General features: G+C 41.5%; 1 protein-coding gene across 1 annotated transcript in view; it reads right to left on the reverse strand.

The window, feature by feature from the left end:
- UTP20 (UTP20 small subunit processome component) overlaps positions 1–21254 on the reverse strand; it is a 966235-nt gene that overhangs the window by 867885 nt on the left and 77096 nt on the right. Inside the window, exons 7-8 of the mRNA XM_069229033.1 lie at positions 14323–14460; positions 10324–10479 (exon numbers count right to left, since the gene is read on the reverse strand). Coding sequence (XP_069085134.1) covers positions 10324–10479; positions 14323–14460 — 294 coding nt within the window. The remainder of the gene's footprint in view (positions 1–10323; positions 10480–14322; positions 14461–21254) is intronic.

Consider the following 21254-nt stretch of genomic DNA (forward strand, 5'->3'; position numbering starts at 1 on the left):
TTGAGTTGGTTTTGACTCAACTTGTTTACTAGATATGGAAGGAGAGGGAGAGGGGGAAAAGCGTACGCAAATATCCCTGACCAACTCATCCATAGAGCATTGCCTTGTGATTCGCGGTGTGGGTACCTGGATGCGAAGTTTTGGCATTTTGAGTTTTCTTTTGTTGCGAACAAATCTATCTGGGGTGTTCCCCAAATTTGAAAGTACTTGTTCAGAACTTGGGGGTGAATTTCCCATTCGTGGACTTGTTGGTGGTCTCGCGAAAGGTTGTCTGCTAGTTGGTTTTGTATTCCTGGAATAAATTGTGCTATTAGGCGAATGTTGTTGTGAATCGCCCACTGCCAAATTTTTTGTGTTAGGAGGCACAATTTTGTTGAGTGTGTTCCTCCTTGTTTGTTTAAATAATACATTGTTGTCATGTTGTCTGTTTTGACAAGAATGTATTTGTGTGTTATTATGGGTTGGAAGGCTTTTAACGCTAGAAATACTGCTAACAGTTCTAGGTAATTGATATGAAATTTTGTTTCGTGTATATCCCATTGTCCTTGAATGCTGTGGTGATTGAGGTGTGCTCCCCCACCCTGTCATGGAAGCATCTGTTGTTATAACGTATTGAGGCACTGGGTCCTGAAATGTCCGCCCTTTGTTTAAATTTTTGCTGTTCCACCATAGAAGCGAGAGGTATGTTTGGCGGTATACCAACACCAGATTTTGAAGTTGACCCTGTGCTTGTGACCATTGTGATGCTAGACACTGTTGTAAGGGTCGCATGTGTAGTCTTGCGTTTGGGACAATGGCTATGCATGATGACATCATGCCTAGAAGTTTGAGCACAAATTTTGCTTGTATCTTTTGGTTTGGAAACATAGCACTTATTACCTTGTGGAATGCCTGCACTCGTTGTGGACTTGGAGTGGCAATTCCTTTTGATGTGTTGATGGTTGCTCCTAGATATTGTTGTGTTTGACACGGTTCTAGGTGTGATTTTGTATAGTTGATGGAAAACCCCAGTTTGTGAAGGGTTTGTATGACAAACGTGGTGTCGTTTGCGCATTTTTTTACTGTGTTGGTCTTGATTAGCCAATCGTCTAGGTAAGGGAACACATGTATCTGTTGTCTCCTGATGTGTGCTGCTACTACTGCTAGACATTTTGTGAACACTCTTGGTGCAGTTGTTATTCCGAATGGCAACACCTTGAATTGGTAATGTATTCCTTTGAATACGAACCGTAGGTACTTTCTGTGAGAAGGGTGTATTGGTATATGAAAGTACGCATCCTTTAGGTCTAATGTGGTCATGTAATCTTGCTGTTTGAGCAGTGGAATGATGTCTTGTAGTGTGACCATGTGAAAATGGTCCGATATGATGTAGGTATTTAGTGTCCTGAGATCTAATATTGGTCTTAATGTTTTGTCTTTTTTTGGAATTAGAAAGTACAGGGAGTAAACTCCTGTGTTTTTTTGTTGTACTGGTACTAACTCTATTGCATCCTTTTGCAGTAGTGCTTGAACTTCTAGTCCTAAAAGTTCTAAATGTTGTGGTGACATTTTGCGTGTTTTGGGGGGGGATGTTTGGTGGGAAGTTGTGGAATTCTATGCAATAGCCATGTTGGATTATTGCTAATACCCAATTGTCTGTTGTAATCTGTTGCCAAGATTGGTAGAATTGGCTTAGTCTTCCCCCCACTGGTGTTGAGTGAAGGGGTTGCGTGACTTGAAAGTCACTGTTTAGGTGGAGGTGTTTTTGGAGTCTGGAATCTTCCCCTACTCCTTGGGAATTGACCCCCCCGATATCCCCTGAAACCTCCCCTTTGGAAGGAACCCTGATATGGTGTGGTTCTTGTTTGTTGGCTGGTGGTGTCTGTGGGTTGGCCACGAAACCCCCCTCTAAATGGAGTTTTTCTGAAAGAGCCTCTGCTCTACGGGGAGTAGAGTGCGCCCATGGCCTTGGCCGTGTCTGTGTCCTTTTTAAGTTTTTCAATGGCTGTATCCACTTCAGAGCCAAAAAGTTGTTTCTCGTTGAAGGGCATATTAAGGACAGCCTGCTGGATTTCAGGTTTGAAGCCTGAAGTGCGTAGCCAAGCGTGTCTCCTTATGGTGACAGCAGTGTTGACTGTTCTTGCTGCAGTATCGGCTGCGTCTAGTGAAGAGCGGATTTGATTGTTTGAGATCGTTTGTCCCTCTTCCACTATTTGCTGCGCCCTTTTTTGGTATTCCTGGGGAAGATGGTCTACGAGAAGTTGCATCTCGTCCCAGTGTGCGCGGTCATATCTGGCCAGCAGCGCTTGTGAATTTGCGATGCGCCACTGGTTGGCTGCCTGTGATGCTACTCTTTTCCCTGCCGCATCAAATTTTCGGCTTTCTTTGTCCGGAGGTGGGGCGTCGCCAGATGTATGTGAATTTGCTCTCTTGCGAGCTGCCCCTACTACCACGGAGTCAGGTGGTAACTGCGAAGTGATAAACACTGGGTCTGTGGGTGGTGGTTTGTATTTCTTATCCACCCTTGGGGTGATGGCTCTTGATTTTACGGGCTCTTCAAAAATTTGTTTTGCGTGCCGTAACATCCCTGGTAGCATTGGGAGACATTGATATTGGCTGTGTGTAGCCAAGAGGGTGTTAAATAAAAAATCATCCTCTATAGGATCGGAATGCAGTTGGACATTGTGGAATTCTGCTGCCCTAGCCACCAGTTGCGAGTATGAGGTACTGTCCTCTGGCGGTGACGGCTTTGTGGGGTATGACTCGGGATCATTGTCCGGCACTGGGGTGTCATACAGGTCCCAAGCGTCTTGATCCTGATCGTCATGACTTATGGTAGTTTGCGCTGGTGAGTGCATTTGTGGCGGTGTTTGTGCCGGCGATGCCTGTGGTGGAGAGGGCGGAGGCGTGACTTTTTTAACCACTTTGGCTTGTGGTTGTGCGTCATCCTTTGGAAGTCCGATCCTTCTTTTCCTCATGATTGGGGGAAGGGTTGATATCTTCCCTGTGTCGTGCTGGATGTACAGTCTCTTTTGTGTGTAGTCCGATTCTACACTTTGGAGCTCTTGACCAAATTTGTGCATTTGGCCACTTATTCCTTGTTCCTCTGTGTAGGATGAAGGTGTGGTATTTTTCGGCGCCGAGAGAGAATCTTTTTTCGGTTTCGGCACCGACAGAATTTTTGTTCCTTTCGGCATGGATTCTCGGTGCCGATGTTTTTCGGTGCCGGTATCTTGTTTTTGTCTCTCGGTGCCGCTTTCTCGGCTCCGAGGTTGCTCCATGGCGGTCCCTCGACCGGAGTCGGGTGTCTTCGCTATGGGCGTGCCCTTTTTCGGCGCCTTCGACGGGTCGCCTGTTTTATGGGTCGAGCCATGGCCTGTTGGCAGTGGCGTCCCCTGGGCTTTCGGTTTGTCGATGGATTTACTTTTCGACGTCTTACTCACAGTTTGTTGCTGTTGTTCGACGTCGGAGTCTCCGGATTCTGATTCCGGAACCAAGAATGTTTCCTCTTCCTCGTCGAAACGTTGTTTTGTCGACGTGGATGCCATTTGTTGACGCCTGGCTCTTCGGTCCCGGAGTGTTTTTCTGGACCGGAAGGCTCGACAGGCTTCACAGGTATCCTCCTTGTGCTCGGGGGACAAGCACAAGTTACAGACCAAGTGCTGATCTGTATAAGGATACTTACTGTGACATTTTGGGCAGAAACGAAACGGGGTCCGTTCCATCGGCTTCGATGTCGCACGCGGTCGGGCCGACCAGGCCCCGATGGGGGATCGAAACTACCCCAAAGTCTTCCGATGATCGGTGTCGATGTACCTAACTATCCCGATACCGAACGGAACAATACCGACGCTTTCTTCCGAGATTCTGACTAACTTTCCGAACCGAAACACGGAGCGAAAAGGAATACGTCCGAACCCGACAGCGGAAAAAAACAATCTAAGATGGAGTCGACGCCCATGCGCAATGGAGCCGAGGAGGGAGGAGTCCTTCGGTCCCGTGACCAAAAAGACTTCTTCGAAGAAAAACAACTTGTAATACTCCGAGCCCAACACCAGGCAGCGGACTGTGCCAAACATGTGTATCTGCAGCAACATATGCCATCGAACATGAATGAATCACAGATTGATTAAAAAATACAACTAGTCTTGTCTCGAAAGTGAATGAATCACATATGTAGTTGCCTACGGTGAAGTGCAGGGGCACAGCAGCCTTGGTATTTGATGAGCCCACAGCATCAGAATGATGCTTGTTTTGTATGATACAACCAATTAATGTGAAGTCATTCTGACAGGCCTGCATTAGTGTTTATGTCACCTTTGCTACACCACTGTATTGAATGCTGCATTGGTGTACATTAACTTTTTCAATTTGATATATTTTATTTTTTTCTTTTAAAATACACTATGGACATGCAGGAGCAATAAGTAAAGCTCTCAAACTGAGACTATTACTTGGAGCTTAAAGCAGAAGGGAAGCTCCTTTTTTTAGAGGTACTAATCCCTGTCAGCTGTTATGTGACTGCAGGAGGGCCTCAGAGCAGGTGGCTGCATCCAACACAGTTATTTTTGAGGATGTTCCTAACTATTTACTCTCAATCACACTTACATTTAGCAGAACTTTTTGGGGTTTGGATTTTGTGCTAAATTTCACTAAATTAAAAAGTGTTTATTTTCCACCCCCAAGATCGGTTGGTACTCAAACAACGCTCCTTCTATCTTCAGTTAAACAGCATTGTGTAAAATGAGACACAGATTCTAGGACGGCTGTAGTAGATCTTCTAATGAAACATTCAACTTGGACAGACTCCAAATCTTCACTCATCAGAAGAGAAAAAATACCGGAGGTCTGTTCAAGAATGAATCTCCATGGGCAATAAATTCCAGTAATATGGGGCCAAATAAGCGATGGGAACATTCTCTAGTTAAGGAAGTAGAAAAAATATACTATATTGCATAACAGAATGTCCTCATTGCTGTTGAGCCACTCAATGAGTGTATACTGGGATAATCATTTCACAATTAAGCAAGAACAGTATTTTCAACAGCATACAACATTGGATGCTGGTAAGTGGTGCTTATGAATGAAGTGGAAGAAAGTAGCAAGAGAAAAAGGTACACAAACAGACTTGCATCTCATCATAGAAAGGACAAAGGTTATGATTCTTGTTTGGGATTGAGCTGTAGGGGAGCAAATCTCAGGCACACAATAAATTAGTGGCAGGCATGGCAAATTCTTTTTTGAGACCACCAAAAGCATGCAATGGCTACTGACAGCTATGACAAAAGATCTAATACGTCCATTTCGAAGTGACAGAAGATCCAGAGGTAGAGACTGCAATTTCTCTAGATAGTCTGTCCAAAGGTGACAAAGGGAAGCACAGAGTCAAACGCTGGATATGTTGTGTTTTACAGACTTGTAGAGCACACTATCAACCACAAGGGTATCTTGGTGCTCAGCAAATGTGAGTCTAGCCAAACTCTGCTGGACTCTACTAAAGCAAGGTCTCCAACTTCTTGTGGAAGTCAAGAAGTGAGGCAGAGGCTCCTAAATATAGCAACAGGTCATTCCATGATTTAGGAGAAATGTAGGAGAAGGTTCAATCACCAGCTTTGGGTTTCCATATGCGGAGGATGTGTCCACGTAGGAGTCCAGGTGAGCGGAGGTGTCTGGAAGGTTTGCGAAAGCAGATGAAATTATAAAGGTATATTAGGCCAGTGTTGTTAAGTGCACTTAAAGTGTGGGTAAGGAGTCTGATTACTGCTTGTATGTGTATGACAAAGGTGTAGGGTAATGTAAGGTGTGACGTTATGCAACATGGGAGGCTGAGAGGGATTCTGGCCATTCAGTTCTCAATGGTTTCCAGCCTTTCGTGAGTTTTTTTGTTGATCCCGGCACATATGGTGTCCAGTAGTCCAGCTTGCTTGTGACAAGGGTGTGACAGTTTTCTGGGTGCCGATTAGGAACCATTTGCAAATTGTCATGCCCAGTTTGCTGTTGATTAAAGTCCCAAGGTTATTAGTGTGGGTGGGTGTCAGCCCTCGCTCTGTTGGCCACTAAGTGGAATCCTATGGTGAAGAGCTCTTCACGAAGATCAAAATTTTGTTCTTGTCAATGTTCAGCTTCAGAGAGCCCAATGAGCGTTTTTAGTCATCTAGGCATTGAACTTTATCTAGGTACTGGGCGTCTAGTCCATAAGGGATAGACTGAGCGGAGTGTAGTTAGTGTAGGCCAGGACACTGATATTGTGAGGGCACATGATGCTGGAGAGATCATGTGTGCGTTGAAGAGGGTTGGGATCAGGTAGATGAGGTAGCAGGTATCCGAGGTTATGGTTCCTAGCTAACTGACTGGCTATTTCCAGTCAAGAAGAAGCAAATCCATTGGAGTGCGTGTCCTAGCATTCCGATGTTGCAGAGGTGTTGGATTCATATGGGTGGGAGACCAGATCAACTGCTGCAGAAAGGTCCAGAAGGATGAGGGCAATCATGTGTACTCTGCCCAGAGTCATGCTCATGTCATCTGTGGTGGTGATCAAGGCAGTTTCCATGTTGAGGTTGGGTCTAAAACAAGACTGGGTGGCATTGAGGAGTTGGTGGTCATTGAGGTATTTAGTGAGGCATCTGTTGATGACTGTTATCTACAACCCGAGAATGGTAGCAGAGAAACCAATCTGTAGTTGGTGTGCGCTAAAGTGCCCAGGGAGAGGACAGTTGTGTGTTTCCATGCATCTGAGAATGTCGCGTAATAGGTTGGATGCATTCAGAATGGGTGTGAGCATGGTGCTAATGGATTGCAAGCCTCTAGAGTAGGTGTGAATGGGGCGTGAATGGGCAGGGGTCCAATAGGGCCCCTGAATGTGTGGACATCATTATGGCAGTGGTTTCCTCTAGAGTGATGACGGATCATGTGGTTAGCTTCAGTTCTTTGGATCAGATCGGGGTGCGTTTGGCAAGGTCTGTTGCATTCTGTTGCGTATTGAAGTTGCTGTAAATCCTGGACATTTTGCAGCTGAAGAATTGAGAGAGGTTGTTGTCGAGGGGTTGTGAGGGCTAATCTAGTCGGAGGCAGCAGCAGGTGAGGTGAAATCCTTCACAATGGTAAAGATTTCTTTGCTTCTGTCGGTGCTAGCATCAACGAGGTCCACCAGAGCTGCATATTTGGTGGTGGGAGCATCTCAAGGTGGATTTGAAAATGCATCTGCCTGCATTGTCCTGGCTCCATCTCCAAAGTCAACATAGGATAAAGGCAACAATAGCAAATGATCAGACGGGTATACTGAGGCGTGAGAAAGTAGCAAATCACAAGCATGCACTGGATACAGCCATGTTTAGAGACCCAAATTGTTTAACCAGGTATAAAACAACAATGGTAAATGCCATTTTGAGCCCACCAAGAAGCCACACAGGGAACCACCGGACATACACTGCATATAGGCAGCCATGGTACATGTTCTATGTGTGACTGAGGGAATGCACTGTATACAGGTGGTCCTGACAAATGATCTATATAGTCCATCTAGGAGAAAAAGCAAGTAATCCACTGGCAAGCACTGGATAATGGATAATTACTCGCATGGAGAATGATCTAAAGAGTCTAGAAGCAAAAGAGGGTGAACCCTTAGGCATTCCCAAAAGAGAGTGCATAGCCTCAGTAATTGCTCTCTAGGAAAAAGGTGGAAGAGAGAGATCAGGGACCCACTTGCGTGGTCTGGTTAAAGGCAGACATAGCCCGCTGTCACAATAAAGTGAGCAGGCATTCCAAATTCAACTGGGTAACCTGCAAGACACAAACCAAGAAGGCTAAGGCCTAATGCTTTACTCTTCCAGGATACATTCAGTCTTTTATCATCAGGAGTTAGCAGTGCCTAGCAGAGTTTAGTGTGTGCTTGCAGGAGAAAGTGTTCAATCCAATCTATCCAGGGGTGGCAGCGGAGCAACTTACAGGCTTCTACCGGATACAGTCGGCCATGGTTAACAGCCAGAAGAGGAATCCAGTGGCATGCACTGGTTTGAGGCAGTAACTGTAATTGTATTGAAAATGCTCTGCAGATGTCACCCCAGAGGATCAGAGGAGCAACCCACAGAAGTGACAGAGGAAAATCCCATGTGTAGGAACTGAAAATATGCAGTCCGTTGGTTGTCTACCATTCTTCAGAGATATGTTCTTGAGCTTCCATAGGAATTACTAAGTCATTTTATTTTTTACTTCTTGAGGGTCAGTGCAATTCAGGAAACAATGCTCATTAATAAAAAAATTGGGTTTTTTCTCACATGCATTTTAGCTGGTCAACTAAACAAAACATATCCATGCAAGAAAGGAAGAAAGGAGTGATAATATGTATGGTCTGATAAAGAGACCACGATTTCTGTTAGTGAAAACAGCAATTTTCCTATTTCAAGGACATTTGCAGCTTTTTAGAGGGCATGTGAGGAAATGCTACTTAGTAATGCAAGCATTCATCACTGGAAGTCAAACAGAGAATAGTGTATGGCATTCTGGAGCACTCTGAATAAGACGGTAGATCTCCTTGGAATAACCTTTCTTTACTGTGCCTACATGAAGGCAATATAAATATAATTTCTTTTGTTTTGTCTTCTGAAAAAACAAGTACTATTGTAAGTATATTTAGGACATTAGGAAGTTACAGATACTGAAAAAAGGAAAACCTAAAAGGAAAGTTTAACTGAAATAAATATGAATGGACTGATACAGTAGCAGTTTCCAAAAGCCGTAAACTTTATACTAAAGACTTAATGGAGGAAACACAACCACTACCCCATTCGACACCACATGGAAGCTGCCCCATTGGTTCTTTTTTCCAGTTGTCTGTCTGTGGAATGTTCTACTACTCATTTGAACATGTCCTCACCTTTTGTGAGGTGTCTTTCCTGCAACAAGAAGCGGACACTTACGCATGAGCATGCCTCTAGATTAATAGGGTGTGACCATCCACTGTTTATGACTTCAATAAAGATCTCTTAACGCAGAACTATTACTATATTCCCAGGCTTAGCAGCTCTGAATTAACACTCGACATTCACCAAAATAGTTTTCCAAGACCAACAAACATTTCTCAATCACTTATGCATAGGTAAGAGACGCGTAAACACTACAGACAACTACTTTAGGGAAATTAAAATATAGGGGAATAAAGAGAGTGAACTAAAAGGCAAAGCCTTTTTATGGTTGAGGTAGATCAAGAAAGCAGGCTTGTTTGTTAATACAGCGTAAGTCAGTACTCAATAATATCTACAAAGATTAACAAAATACACAAAAAGAAAAGAAGAAAACTTGACTAAGACTTAATGGAAAGGTACACATTAGTAGTGTATTGAAAATAGGCATGTTTGACCACTGACTTTGTGTTTCTGTGCATATTAGTTGTGCAATGTTCACCAGTTGCAGATGACATTTTGTATTCAGTTTAGCTGCCTATTGGCTTTATCGTGGCATTAGACATTGCAGTTGAGACATTGCAGATGAGCTGTGTTTTTCCACATGGTAAACTAAGCTTGTGTTTTTCGTATTTTCTCTTACCGAACACAGTAGCATAAGAAAGCACATTTTTTTTGTTTTCTCCAGTGCAGGGAAAGGTGTGGCCTTGGAAGGAGAACCTTGAAAGGCTGGCCAGTTTTCAACGTTTGTCTTCCAACTCTGAACTACAGTAGCCAGCATGTTTGAATATTTCCATCTGAGCGGGGAAGGTCTTTCAGAAGGCTCTTTCCATGATTGTTTAAACTATAAAAGAGGTGGCCCTGCTCAGTAGCAAGGAAATTTCCGAGACCTCGGTCAGGATTGGACGTCAAATGCCTGACATTTTCCCGTGAGGATCTCTTTCTCGCTGTTGAACAGGGGTCACCTTCTTCCTGGCATGAGAATGATGAAGAGCTTGGCAGGCCCTACGGTGATGAATTTATACTTTATCCTTTGCTTTGCAATTATGCTATAATATAATCACATATATTTGCTGTGCACATTGCAGTTGAGAATCATTTTGATATATTTTCCTTTCATTGCTGTGACTATTTTTAAACGTGTGCCTTCAACCTACTAATCTCCTTCATTTTTTTTAGGAACCTGGTAGTGGAATAATAATACATTTCTTCTTTAAACTAAGAAGTGCATTCCAGAGATTTTTGTCAGCTCGGTCATTAGTGAAAGCAAAACAGTGAGTGAGAGCGTGTTTGTTCTCTGCCTACAGCTCACATTCAGTAGGTGAATATGCAATACAACTTATATTTGTTAAGAATAAACGTTAATTGTACAATATGACAGTACCTTGCTTGATGAAAACAGACAAAATAAATTTTCTTCAGTTCTCACTCTATAAGGAAAACATACTTGCAAACATCTGAAGAGAACATCAAAATGTTCCCTGTGGATATACGATGCAGCTGATTCAACCATGTGTTTGAAGACCTCTCCAACTGTACTCCATGGTAACTTCACTTCAGTCTCTGTAATGGGTCCAAGTTTCTGAACGATCAAATTTATAGCCTGCAAACACATCAATCAAACATTTTCGTCAAGCGAAAAACTGGATTAGTATATGACTCACTCACAGCTTTTAACGAAGTTGACAGAAACAAAAGAGTTCAATGTGAAAGAATGGGGTGTTTTTATCAGCAAGTAATTTTCTTCCACATGAAATATATGCTCAGTCACTAACCTATATGAATACTATTTATATTAATTCACCAACATTAAAAACACTACTTCTGAAGAACAAACAAGGCATTTTGATTTTTAAGTAATTTAAACAGGAGAATCTTTGTGGCCTCTAAACAAGGTTCTATACATGTACTAACATTGTCAAGATTCATGGTATAATTTTCTTGAATCTGTTTAGTATGTTCACGTCAAATCATTTTAATTATACAATTGAGAATCTTTTATTTTAGTTTTTTAGAATTAGACCACATAAACCTAGATTTACATTTTATCTAGAATTCAAACATAGTATATGGCATTGGAGGAATATCGCTGGAGACCGTGATAAGACCTACACCATAATCACTGGAAATTGAAACAAATATATGTAATGGCTAGTACTAAATGTCTGAAGGGTGACCTCCAAAGTCCAATTCTTCCACTCCCTTCATCAAAATTGCTTATGCGGGCAGGGAAGAGGGGAATAACGTAACATGCATGACCAACAAATTGATTGTTTCAGAAAATTACAAGTTTAATAATTATAGAAACACTCAACTACACTGGGCAAATCCCTGTGCTTCCAAAACAAAAACAGGAAACATTATTTTGTACATTTGTTCTTTCCCTCAAAATGCTCTTTTTTATGTCAATATGAATAACTAAACTTGTGTGCAACTTGGAATACTCTTAAACTCCAAATAAGAGAGAAAGCAAGGAGGCTGCAACTTCAAAACTACCAACAGAAGGCTTCAAAATCTTTAAAATACCACAGGCTATGTGTGCAGCATGTTCTTATGCCTGGGTTTTAAACAATGGAGGCGATGAAGGGGTCTTAAATCGTGAAAACAAACTGTAGAAGTTTGTCCAGGATGCAGTGAAAGGCCACCTCTTTGGTTCCTTAGTTTAGCATTAGTTTGGCATTGTGCAAAACACTTAGAAGATAAAGTGCTTTCCGAGATATTTTAACAAAGTCCAACTACTGAAAACATACGCCCATTGTGGCAAACTGGTTCTGAACGCACTACAGTCTGCTGATAACAGGCTGGGGAAGTTCAATCTAGACTTCTCCATAGCAGTTTAAGCTACCATTATCAGGTTTCTTGGTTGCTCCCACTGAAGAGGTGGTCTGAAAGGGGAAGGAAGGTTGCAAAGTGTGAATGGCTGGAAATGTATGACTAGAAAATGAAACCGATTTCAAAACGTTCCCTATACTTTGGGCCTCATTACGAGTGTGCCGATCCAAGAACCGCCACACTAGTGTTGATGGTCAGACCGCCACACACCGGACGTTCCGACCATCCAATTACATCCGTGGGCAGACTTACCAGGGGAACGCCGTCCACGCCAGGAACATTGTTCCTGACGGGCTGAGGTGGTCTTGGTTGTAGTCAGCCAGGGCAGAGCTGAGCTGAGCGACGCCTGACTGATTATAGCCTTGTTCCCCGCTAGCCTTTTCATGGCGGTTTCCCCAACATGAAAAAGCTGGCAGAGAACAAGTGTAGGCCTCCTCTCCCCCACCCAACACCGTCGGATTGCGCACGGTCTGCTTTCCATGGTGGTGGCATCCTCCCTGCGAGTTTCGCCATCCACGGTGGGACCACCAAACTCATAATGAGGGTGTTTATCATAAAGAGATCTCTGTAGTCGGGTGAAGATCTCCACCGCATTAGCAGATATCTCCTTATGGTGAAGTACATGGAACAATTTAAATGTTTATTAAGCTTAGAAAAAGTGAGGGAATATATTTTTATCTTAAATATTAGTGTAAACTAATTGTATATATATTTTAAATGTACAACATAAGAAAAAACTGCAACAACATTATTAACTTATTTTTTAAATAAATCTTGAATTTAAATGCAAATTAAATTCAAGTTGTTTAGCTGAAGTTTAAAGAAAAAAAAATTCTGATCAATTAAACTTTTTTATTATTAAAAGTGATGTACAGAGGTAATTGAAAATAATTTTTATACATGCTATTAAAATGTAATGTTACAATATTTTTTATTTAAAAACAGTTACAATATTTTATAACAGAATTACATATGTAATATTGTTTTAGAGGTTTCAACATGAAATTAAAAGAAATTATATTTTTAACTATTTTAAATAATTTAACTATACTTTTCTATGGGGTTTTCTTTCTAGTCCCTATCTCCACTATGAGAAGGATGTTGCAGTATCAGTGGCTGGTCAAGTGTGATGCTGGACTTACTATTGTTTCTTTCTGGCAATAGTAATTTACACTCCTAAATGTGGCTCCATCTGCTTTTTTAGGGGGTAGAGACATGTGAGTGTATGCTTTTGAGTAACTTGACCTTCACATTTTGTGAATAGCCCAAAGCAGTCAAGTTACTCAGAAGTGTAAGAGTAAATTAAATGTGTAAATCAGTTTAGACTCTTATGGAGCTAGCACAAAAAAACTCTAAAATAAAATGCCATTGTCATACAACAACCTTACTTTATCATTATTGTTACAAATTAGTGAGCTCAGGTGCCTGTGTCAATCTCAATTATTCACTCCTTAATAAGAATAGGTGAATTTTCTAACACAAATATACTCGAAGAGAGATTGTTATAGGGTAAAGAAGGACAAAAGATTGCAAATGAAAGTACGCCCAATACTAATAAAATTCCACTGCAGAATTAGGATGCCCATTCTGAAGCTGAAGTCTTAACTTGTAGATATTTTGAAACATCTACATGGACACTACATCCCCGACAATTGTTAATGTATTCTTAATTTCATTATTAGCCTATGCCATGAGTCACAAATCATTATCCCAAATAACTCTTAAACAATACCATAATGATCCAGACACTGATCCAGTGGATTTATGAAAATTAGCCAGTGGAACCTCTTTATAATTATTCATTTGACTATTTTGCTAACACAGGATGCCGTCTTGCAATGGGTAGTATTTCTTGAAACAATAAAAGGGAGCACCTGTCACACTCCATTAATTGAATGTACAGCCTAGAAGAGTGGACTGAGATGAGTGATTTCTTAATAATTCAGTTTTGAAAAGTTAATCCAGTAAAAATCATAGTAAAACCATAGACTTCCAAAGGGCTGCAATTCTTTCTAGTAATTTACCCTTAAAATATTTTAATTAATCAGAATAGTGAGACTGTTACAGCACTATATTCCAAGGTACCTAGAATCGCAGACCAAAGGCTCTTAACATGAAACTCATTAACATGTTCTTTAGTTTCAGTAAATATTAATACCTCATTGAGCTGAGTAGTGCATTTACAAAGAAAGAAGATAAACTTCTAAGGACAAAAAATGTTTAAGTGCTAAGGACAAAATGGCCTCATCCTCAGTGCAGTCAGCCCCAATGATGCATCACGTCCTTAGCACTGAAAGGGTCAACAATACTTTTGCTACTCCCAATTGCACAGGTATCCAGTCCTGACACGGTCATGATGTTTGGCTGTCAATAACGACTATATTTCTATTTTGATCACAATAATTTTAGTTGCCTCTAAATTCAAAGATGAGGCAAGAAAAAAAGTATGAGTCACACTTTAATTTACATTTATCAGAACGAATACAATGCAAATAAGCTTAAGACAAATGAAGAAAAATCTCCTGGATTTTAGTTCTGAAGGCAAACCAATGCAGTGAAATAACTTACAATATAAATAGTCCAACACATGAATCTTTGTGTGTGCACATATTACCTTAGTGGCTGTTGAGTGGAACATATTTCGGACACCCTTACACATTTCAAACAGTAACTGTCCGACACCTTCTGTCTTCTCTGGGTTCTTTTCAAGGTCATTAAATATCAAATTAAAAAGTGCATTCTGCTCAGGGACCTGAAAAATGAAAAAAGAATAAAATGAAATGGTTTCTTGATTTAACTTATGGCAGTTTTGGTGAAAAGAGAGGAATAAATAAAACTGAAATGCACACCACAGCACATTTTAATACTCATTCCAGTCACAGCGATGTGCCCTATGTGCCATTGGTCTAATTACAGACCTTAAAAAAATCAGAGAAAAGGTTACTTGACCTAACTGTAACGAGCTTGAGACATAAACTTGTCTCTAATTGTGTGATGCAGGGCAAATATTCAATTTCACCAAGTCGCCTTTTTCTTCATTATCACATACGAGAGCACCTTCAATGATGTGAGTTCAGAGTGTCTGATGTATAAAAACTCTTTGGTTTAATAGGCTAGTATTTTGCTCCATGTATGATAAAAATGTAGCGCACTTACATGGTTCACATGAGCTCTGACTTGCCTATTTCACAAACAGCACTGACATCAGGGAGGGGGAAGGAATGTTTCTCAGTTTATATTTAACGACTCTCACTATTAATAAATATATTACTAAAGCATGATGTGGTAGCACACTGACATTTACAGACTAATATTGTCCATTGCAATACAATTTTACTCATAAACCTATATAGAGTAGAAATCATGTGTGCAAATTGGGTTCCAGCAAATACTTATCATTAAAACATCACGAAGTATTCTGATTTGATTTTATCCAATTAAAATATTTATTTCTATCTCATTTAAGAACTACAAAAAAATTATTTCCTTGCAACTGAAATATATTTCATACAATTTGTGTACAAGCGAAAAGTGAACACCAATCTCCAGGATACAATAAGCAGTGACTTATAAGACAAAGCTGACATCTGGTCTCCGTCTCGGCACACACAGCAAATTTGACAAGATAAAAGCAAGATTTAAAGGCATCGTCAATGCTCATTCACTTTCAGAATGATCAGAACGTCTGTTCTTTTGCTAGCTCCAGCTCTCTCGCCTTACTGGGCCAGTAGGCCTTAAAAATAGCTTGCTCTTCTAAAATCTGACTTGTCATAGCTCAACAAAAAATAAGTATCAGTGGAGCTGATTTCTAGGGATGAGATGGTGCCTTTCCAGGACATCTACCAATATAGTAGAGACCAGTGACATTTTTATCTAGTCAAAAACGTCCAGCCGTTAGCTTCTGCTAATAGAAAATAGACCACTAATCACTTGCTCTTCCTTATAGCAATGGTATTTAATAAGTAGCTTAAAGGAGGAAGCTAAAACGCACAGCAGTGTGCAATCTTGACCAGGAACTACATCAGCACCCAGTTAAAGTAGTTAAGTAGAATATAAGCAATGAGGGTCCAAAAGACTTATATGAATTAGTATTATGTGAAGGACCTAACAGCAAGCACATTTTATTGCCATATTTTTTCTTCACACTTAATTTATACATTTCAGAGAATTGCTACAGGCTGGAAAGGACCATCCTGAATGAGAAAAATCTCAAATGACAGGTGGAGTCACACTTCAATACTTATCACATTATTATAACACTTTTTGCTTATAGCAGTCTCAGTCAGGGTTGAATAATATTAACTATAATTCATCTTCCTAAATGGTCTGTCTAAAAAAGTTCTATTATCAGATTTCTTGTTTTTTAAAGAAGCATAGCACGTCTAACTGGGTTCATCTTAGAACACTTCCTATTCAGGAACATATATAAATACTAATTTTAAATATTGTAGGAAGTTGGCTCTGTATGTGCTATTTCAAAGTAAGGAATAGCATGCACAGAGTCCAAGGGTTCCCCTTAGAGGTAAAATAGTGGTAAAAAGAGATAATACTAATGCTCTATTTTGTGGTAGTGTGGTCGAGCAGTAGGCTTATCCAAGGAGTAGTGTTAAGCATTTGTTGTACATACACATAGACAATAAATGAGGTACACACACTCAGAGACAAATCCAGCCAATAGGTTTTGTTATAGAAAAATATCTTTTCTTAGTTTATTTTAAGAACCACAGGTTCAAATTTTACATGTAATAGCTCTTTTGAAAGGTATTGCAGGTAAGTACTCTAGGAACTTTGAATCATTACTGTAGCATGTATACTTTTCACATAAAACACAATAAGCTGTTTTAAAAGTGGACACAGTGCAATTTTCACAGTTCCTGGGGGGGGTAAGTTATTGTTAGTTTCAACAGGTAAGTAAGGCACTTACAGGTTTCAGTTTTTGGTCCAAGGTAGCCCACCGTTGGGGGTTCAGAGCAACCCCAAAGTTATCACACCAGCAGCTCAGGGCCGGTCAGGTGCAAAGGTCAAAGAGGTGCCCAAAACACATAGGCTATAATGGAGAGAAGGGGGTGCCCCGGTTCCAGTCTGCCAGCAGGTAAGTACCCGCGTCTTCGGAGGGCAGACCAGGGGGGTTTTGTAGGGCACCGGGGGGGACACAAAGTAGCACAGAAAGTACACCCTCAGCAGCGCGGGGGCGGCCAGGTGCAGTGTGCAAACATGCGTCGGGTTTCCTTCAGTTTTCAATGGGAGACCAAGGGGTCTCTTCAGCGATGCAGGCAGGCAAGGGGGGGGCTCCTCGGGGTAGCCACCACCTGGGCAAGGGAGAGGGCCTCCTGGGGGTCACTCCTGCACAGAAGTTCCGTTTCTTTAGGGGCTGGGGGCTGCGGGTGCAGGGTCTTTTCCAGCCGTCGGGAAATGGAGTTCAGACAGTCGCGGTCAGGGTGAGCCTGGGGATTCCCTCTGCAGGCGTCGCTGTGGGGGCTCAGGGGGGACAACTTTGGTTACTCACAGTCGTAGAGTCGCCGGAGGGTCCTCCCTGAGTTGGTTGTTCTCCACCAGTCGAGTCGGGGTCGCCGGGTGCAGTGTTGCAAGTCTCACGCTTCTTGCGGGAATTGCAGGGGTCTTTAAATCTGCTCCTTGTAACAAAGTTGCAGTTCTTTTGGAGCAGTGCCGCTGTCCTCAGGAGTTTCTTGTCTTTTTCGAAGCAGGGCAGTCCTCAGAGGATTCAGAGGTCGCTGGTCCCTTGGAAAGCATCGCTGGAGCAGGTTTCTTTGGAAGGCAGGAGACAGGCCGGTAAGTCTGGGGCCAAGGCAGTTGGTGTCTTCTGTTCTTCCTCTGCAGGGGTTTGTCAGCTCGGCAGTCCTTCTTCTTGTAGTTGCAGGAATCTAACTCTTTAGGTTCAGGGAAGTCCTTAAATACTAAATTTAAGGGCGTGTTTAGGTCTGGGGGGTTAGTAGCCAATGGCTACTAGCCCTGAGGGTGGGTACACCCTGTTTGTGCCTCCTCCCAAGGGGAGGGGATCACATCCCTAATCCTATTGGGGGAATCCTCCATCTGCAAGATGGAGGATTTCTAAAAGTTAGAGTCACCTCAGCTCAGGACACCTTAGGGGCTGTCCTGACTGGCCAGTGACTCCTCCTTGTTATTCTCATTATTTTCTCCGGCCTTGCCGCCAAAAGTGGGGGCGGGGCCGGAGGGGGCGTGCAACTCCACTAGCTGGAGTGTCCTGCAGGGCTGTGACAAAGGGGTGAGCCTTTGAGGCTCACCGCCAGGTGTTACAGCTCCTGCCTGGGGGAGGTGTTAGCATCTCCACCCAGTGCAGGCTTTGTTACTGGCCTCAGAGTGACAAAGGCACTCTCCCCATGGGGCCAGCAACATGTCTCTAGTGTGGCAGGCTGCTGGAACCAGTCAGCCTACACAGATAGTCGGTTAAGTTTCAGGGGGCACCTCTAAGGTGCCCTCTGTGGTGTATTTTACAATAAAATGTACACTGGCATCAGTGTGCATTTACTGTGCTGAGAAGTTTGATACCAAACTTCCCAGTTTTCAGTGTAGCCATTATGGTGCTGTGGAGTTCGTGTAAAACAGACTCCCAGACCATATACTCTTATGGCTACCCTGCACTTACAATGTCTAAGGTTTTGCTTAGACACTGTAGGGGCACAGTGCTCATGCACTGGTACCCTCACCTATGGTATAGTGCACCCTGCCTTAGGGCTGTAAGGCCTGCTAGAGGGGTGTCTTACCTATACTGCATAGGCAGTGAGAGGCTGGCATGGCACCCTGAGGGGAGTGCCATGTCGACTTACTCATTTTGTTCTCACTAGCACACACAAGCTGGTAAGCAGTGTGTCTGTGCTGAGTGAGGGGTCTCTTAGGGTGGCATAATACATGCTGCAGCCCTTAGAGACCTTCCCTGGCATCAGGGCCCTTGGTACCAGAGGTACCAGTTACAAGGGACTTATCTGGATGCCAGGGTGTGCCAATTGTGGAATCAAAAGTACAGGTTAGGGAAAGAACACTGGTGCTGGGGCCTTGTTAGCAGGCCTCAGCACACTTTCAATTCAAAACATAGCATCAGCACAGGCAAAAAGTCAGGGGGTAACCATGCCAAGGAGGCATTTCCTTACAAATATATACTGTTATTTATGGCTTCCAGGAAAGAAGTCATTATGGTGTCCTCTATTTGGGCTATTAAATTAATGAGAGTCTACAATAAACCTGTTTTTGCAAAGTTTGGCAAAATAAGAGATATTATCTGGATATCTGAACTATGTATAGATAATAACACTGTTTCTTTTTAGGATCCTAAGAATAATTTTAACAATAATATAAATTCCCTAACTCCTTTTATGTACAATAAATGAGGATTATAACTCATATTCTACTAATGAAGAGTATGATCAACTATCTTCCTGGTGTCAAGATATTCCTTGCAAGCAAACATATTCAAAAGAGCCGAGTCATTTTAATGTGTAACGCTCTCAATATCAGAAACATATTGTCTACTGAATTACACTTAAAAAATGTATATACATGACATGGCGAGGGTGTCAAATCTTTGTAAGTAGGGGTCAGGCTGCAATTTGGTTTCCAGAAACTGAGGCAGTAGGGCTTACTGGATGAAATTACAAAATAGTAATTTCATGGCCACTGATACTGAATGCATAAGAGGACGTGATGCTCCAGCAAGCAATGCTACAGAGCAAAACAGATGAAAAGCAAAGCAATATTCATGACAATATGAGAAAGAAAAAGAATGCATGAAAAACCTTACTGGGAACACATACTGGTTAGGTGCTATGCCCCTGCATGATACAAAAAATGCTGTTGATAAAAGCTTAGTATTAATCATGCAACTTATTTTTAGGTAGGTCTGATCAGCAAGCTTTGCTTGTGCTTACATATTTGGAAGTAAAGTCTTTAGCATGACCTAATGTGAGTTAATTAAAATCGACCAAAAATGCAGCATACACATTTCTGCAGCATTCAGTGCATTACAGTAGTATAATGACAAGTATTGTGTCTTTGTATGCATAATGTAACATTCATCAATGGTATATCTTATAAAATATTATATATCAGACTAAGTAACACATACACATCTGAGCTAAATAAACAAAAAATGTTTGTACAGTATCATACATAAACATTACTCAAAAGAGAAAAATAAAGTTAAAACATCCGTAATAATTTAGTATTAGAAATGGGTTCTCTCCACCAGTACCTTTGAAACATTTTCAAATAATATTCACGTTTTTCAAACTATCCCATATCTTTTTCTTTTGTTCTCACATTTAGACAAAACATGCAGCATGTACAATTAATTGCTTTTCATGATAGCTCATCTTTCAAGCTTCAGTTTGCTAATGTGCATGTGCTGTAAAAGGGACTTTTGACAGAAGCTTGGTGCTTGTTTTAGAAACAAACTTCCAGTTTCAGTGTCAGTCGTACAGTTCAAGGTGCATAGTGACTCTCAATGTCTGAATGCAAAGCAGTGTTGTTTGTGCTCTGGAGTTGCAATTGCACTTAAGGCATTTGAACAGATGCAAGAAGTTAATTCTAGATTTGCCATTTTCTTCATCAACCAGAAGTAAAACAACTTAAAAAATAAATGATTGTGCCTCTCTCTATCGTCAGAGAGCCATTGTGGCACTGCATAATGAACCTGTTTATGTCAGCCACCTGGCGGATCTACCAAATATCTATGTGCTATGGGGCATTGACTCTAAAAGCAGAGGTAAACCCCTGCGTTCTATAAACTCAGTAGTGCCTGCCAGGCAAGACAAATAGCAATACATATGCAACACCTCATAACTCTGAAATCTGATACACAACACAGGCATTGAAGTCAGAGCAGAGCTAATGAGACTAGAGTGGACAGCTATCTTAGCAGCCAATGTCTTCCTGAAATTCTGGTAGCGGACTTACTACGGCAGAAATCTATCTGTGCTTGAAGGGAAATTACCAAAGTGGACCACATGGGCCCTGAATTACCAAATAGTAAAAAGAAGCACCACAAACACTATGTTTTCATCAAATGTCTTTGGAAATATATTACAAATTTGAGTAAGGGTAAAAGTACAAAATTCAAAGAGCCATGATAAGTAGTGGTGCGAGCAGTGTAAAAATAATATTTAAAGGTACATAAGTTATGGCAGTTAAAACAAAGATGAACACAAAACCCCAAAAGGTGCTAGTACTTGCTGGGGAAGGTATAAAACATAAAAACGTATAATGTGTTTTATTAACAACAGAAGGTCCAAGGCCAATGTTAACTCATCGAAACACTTTTAAACTGGTCTGCTAAACTAAAGGCAATGGCTTTAAGTGTTACACTATAATGTTTCTTTACCAATCTCAGTCAAAGGGCAAGAAAGGCCAAACAGAAAGATACAATGTATCCAGTTGTATATGACGTATCTGTCTGAAATGCAATTTAGGAACGCTTCAAATATCTGTAATATGTTCTGAAGTCCACAAGAAACTAAATACATTTAAAGAATACATTGTTTATGTTACAGTCACAGGAGTTATTTAAAAAGGTTT

The sequence above is a fragment of the Pleurodeles waltl genome, chromosome 4_1, assembly GCF_031143425.1.
Source record: "Pleurodeles waltl isolate 20211129_DDA chromosome 4_1, aPleWal1.hap1.20221129, whole genome shotgun sequence".
NCBI classification, from domain to species: Eukaryota; Metazoa; Chordata; class Amphibia; order Caudata; family Salamandridae; genus Pleurodeles; species Pleurodeles waltl.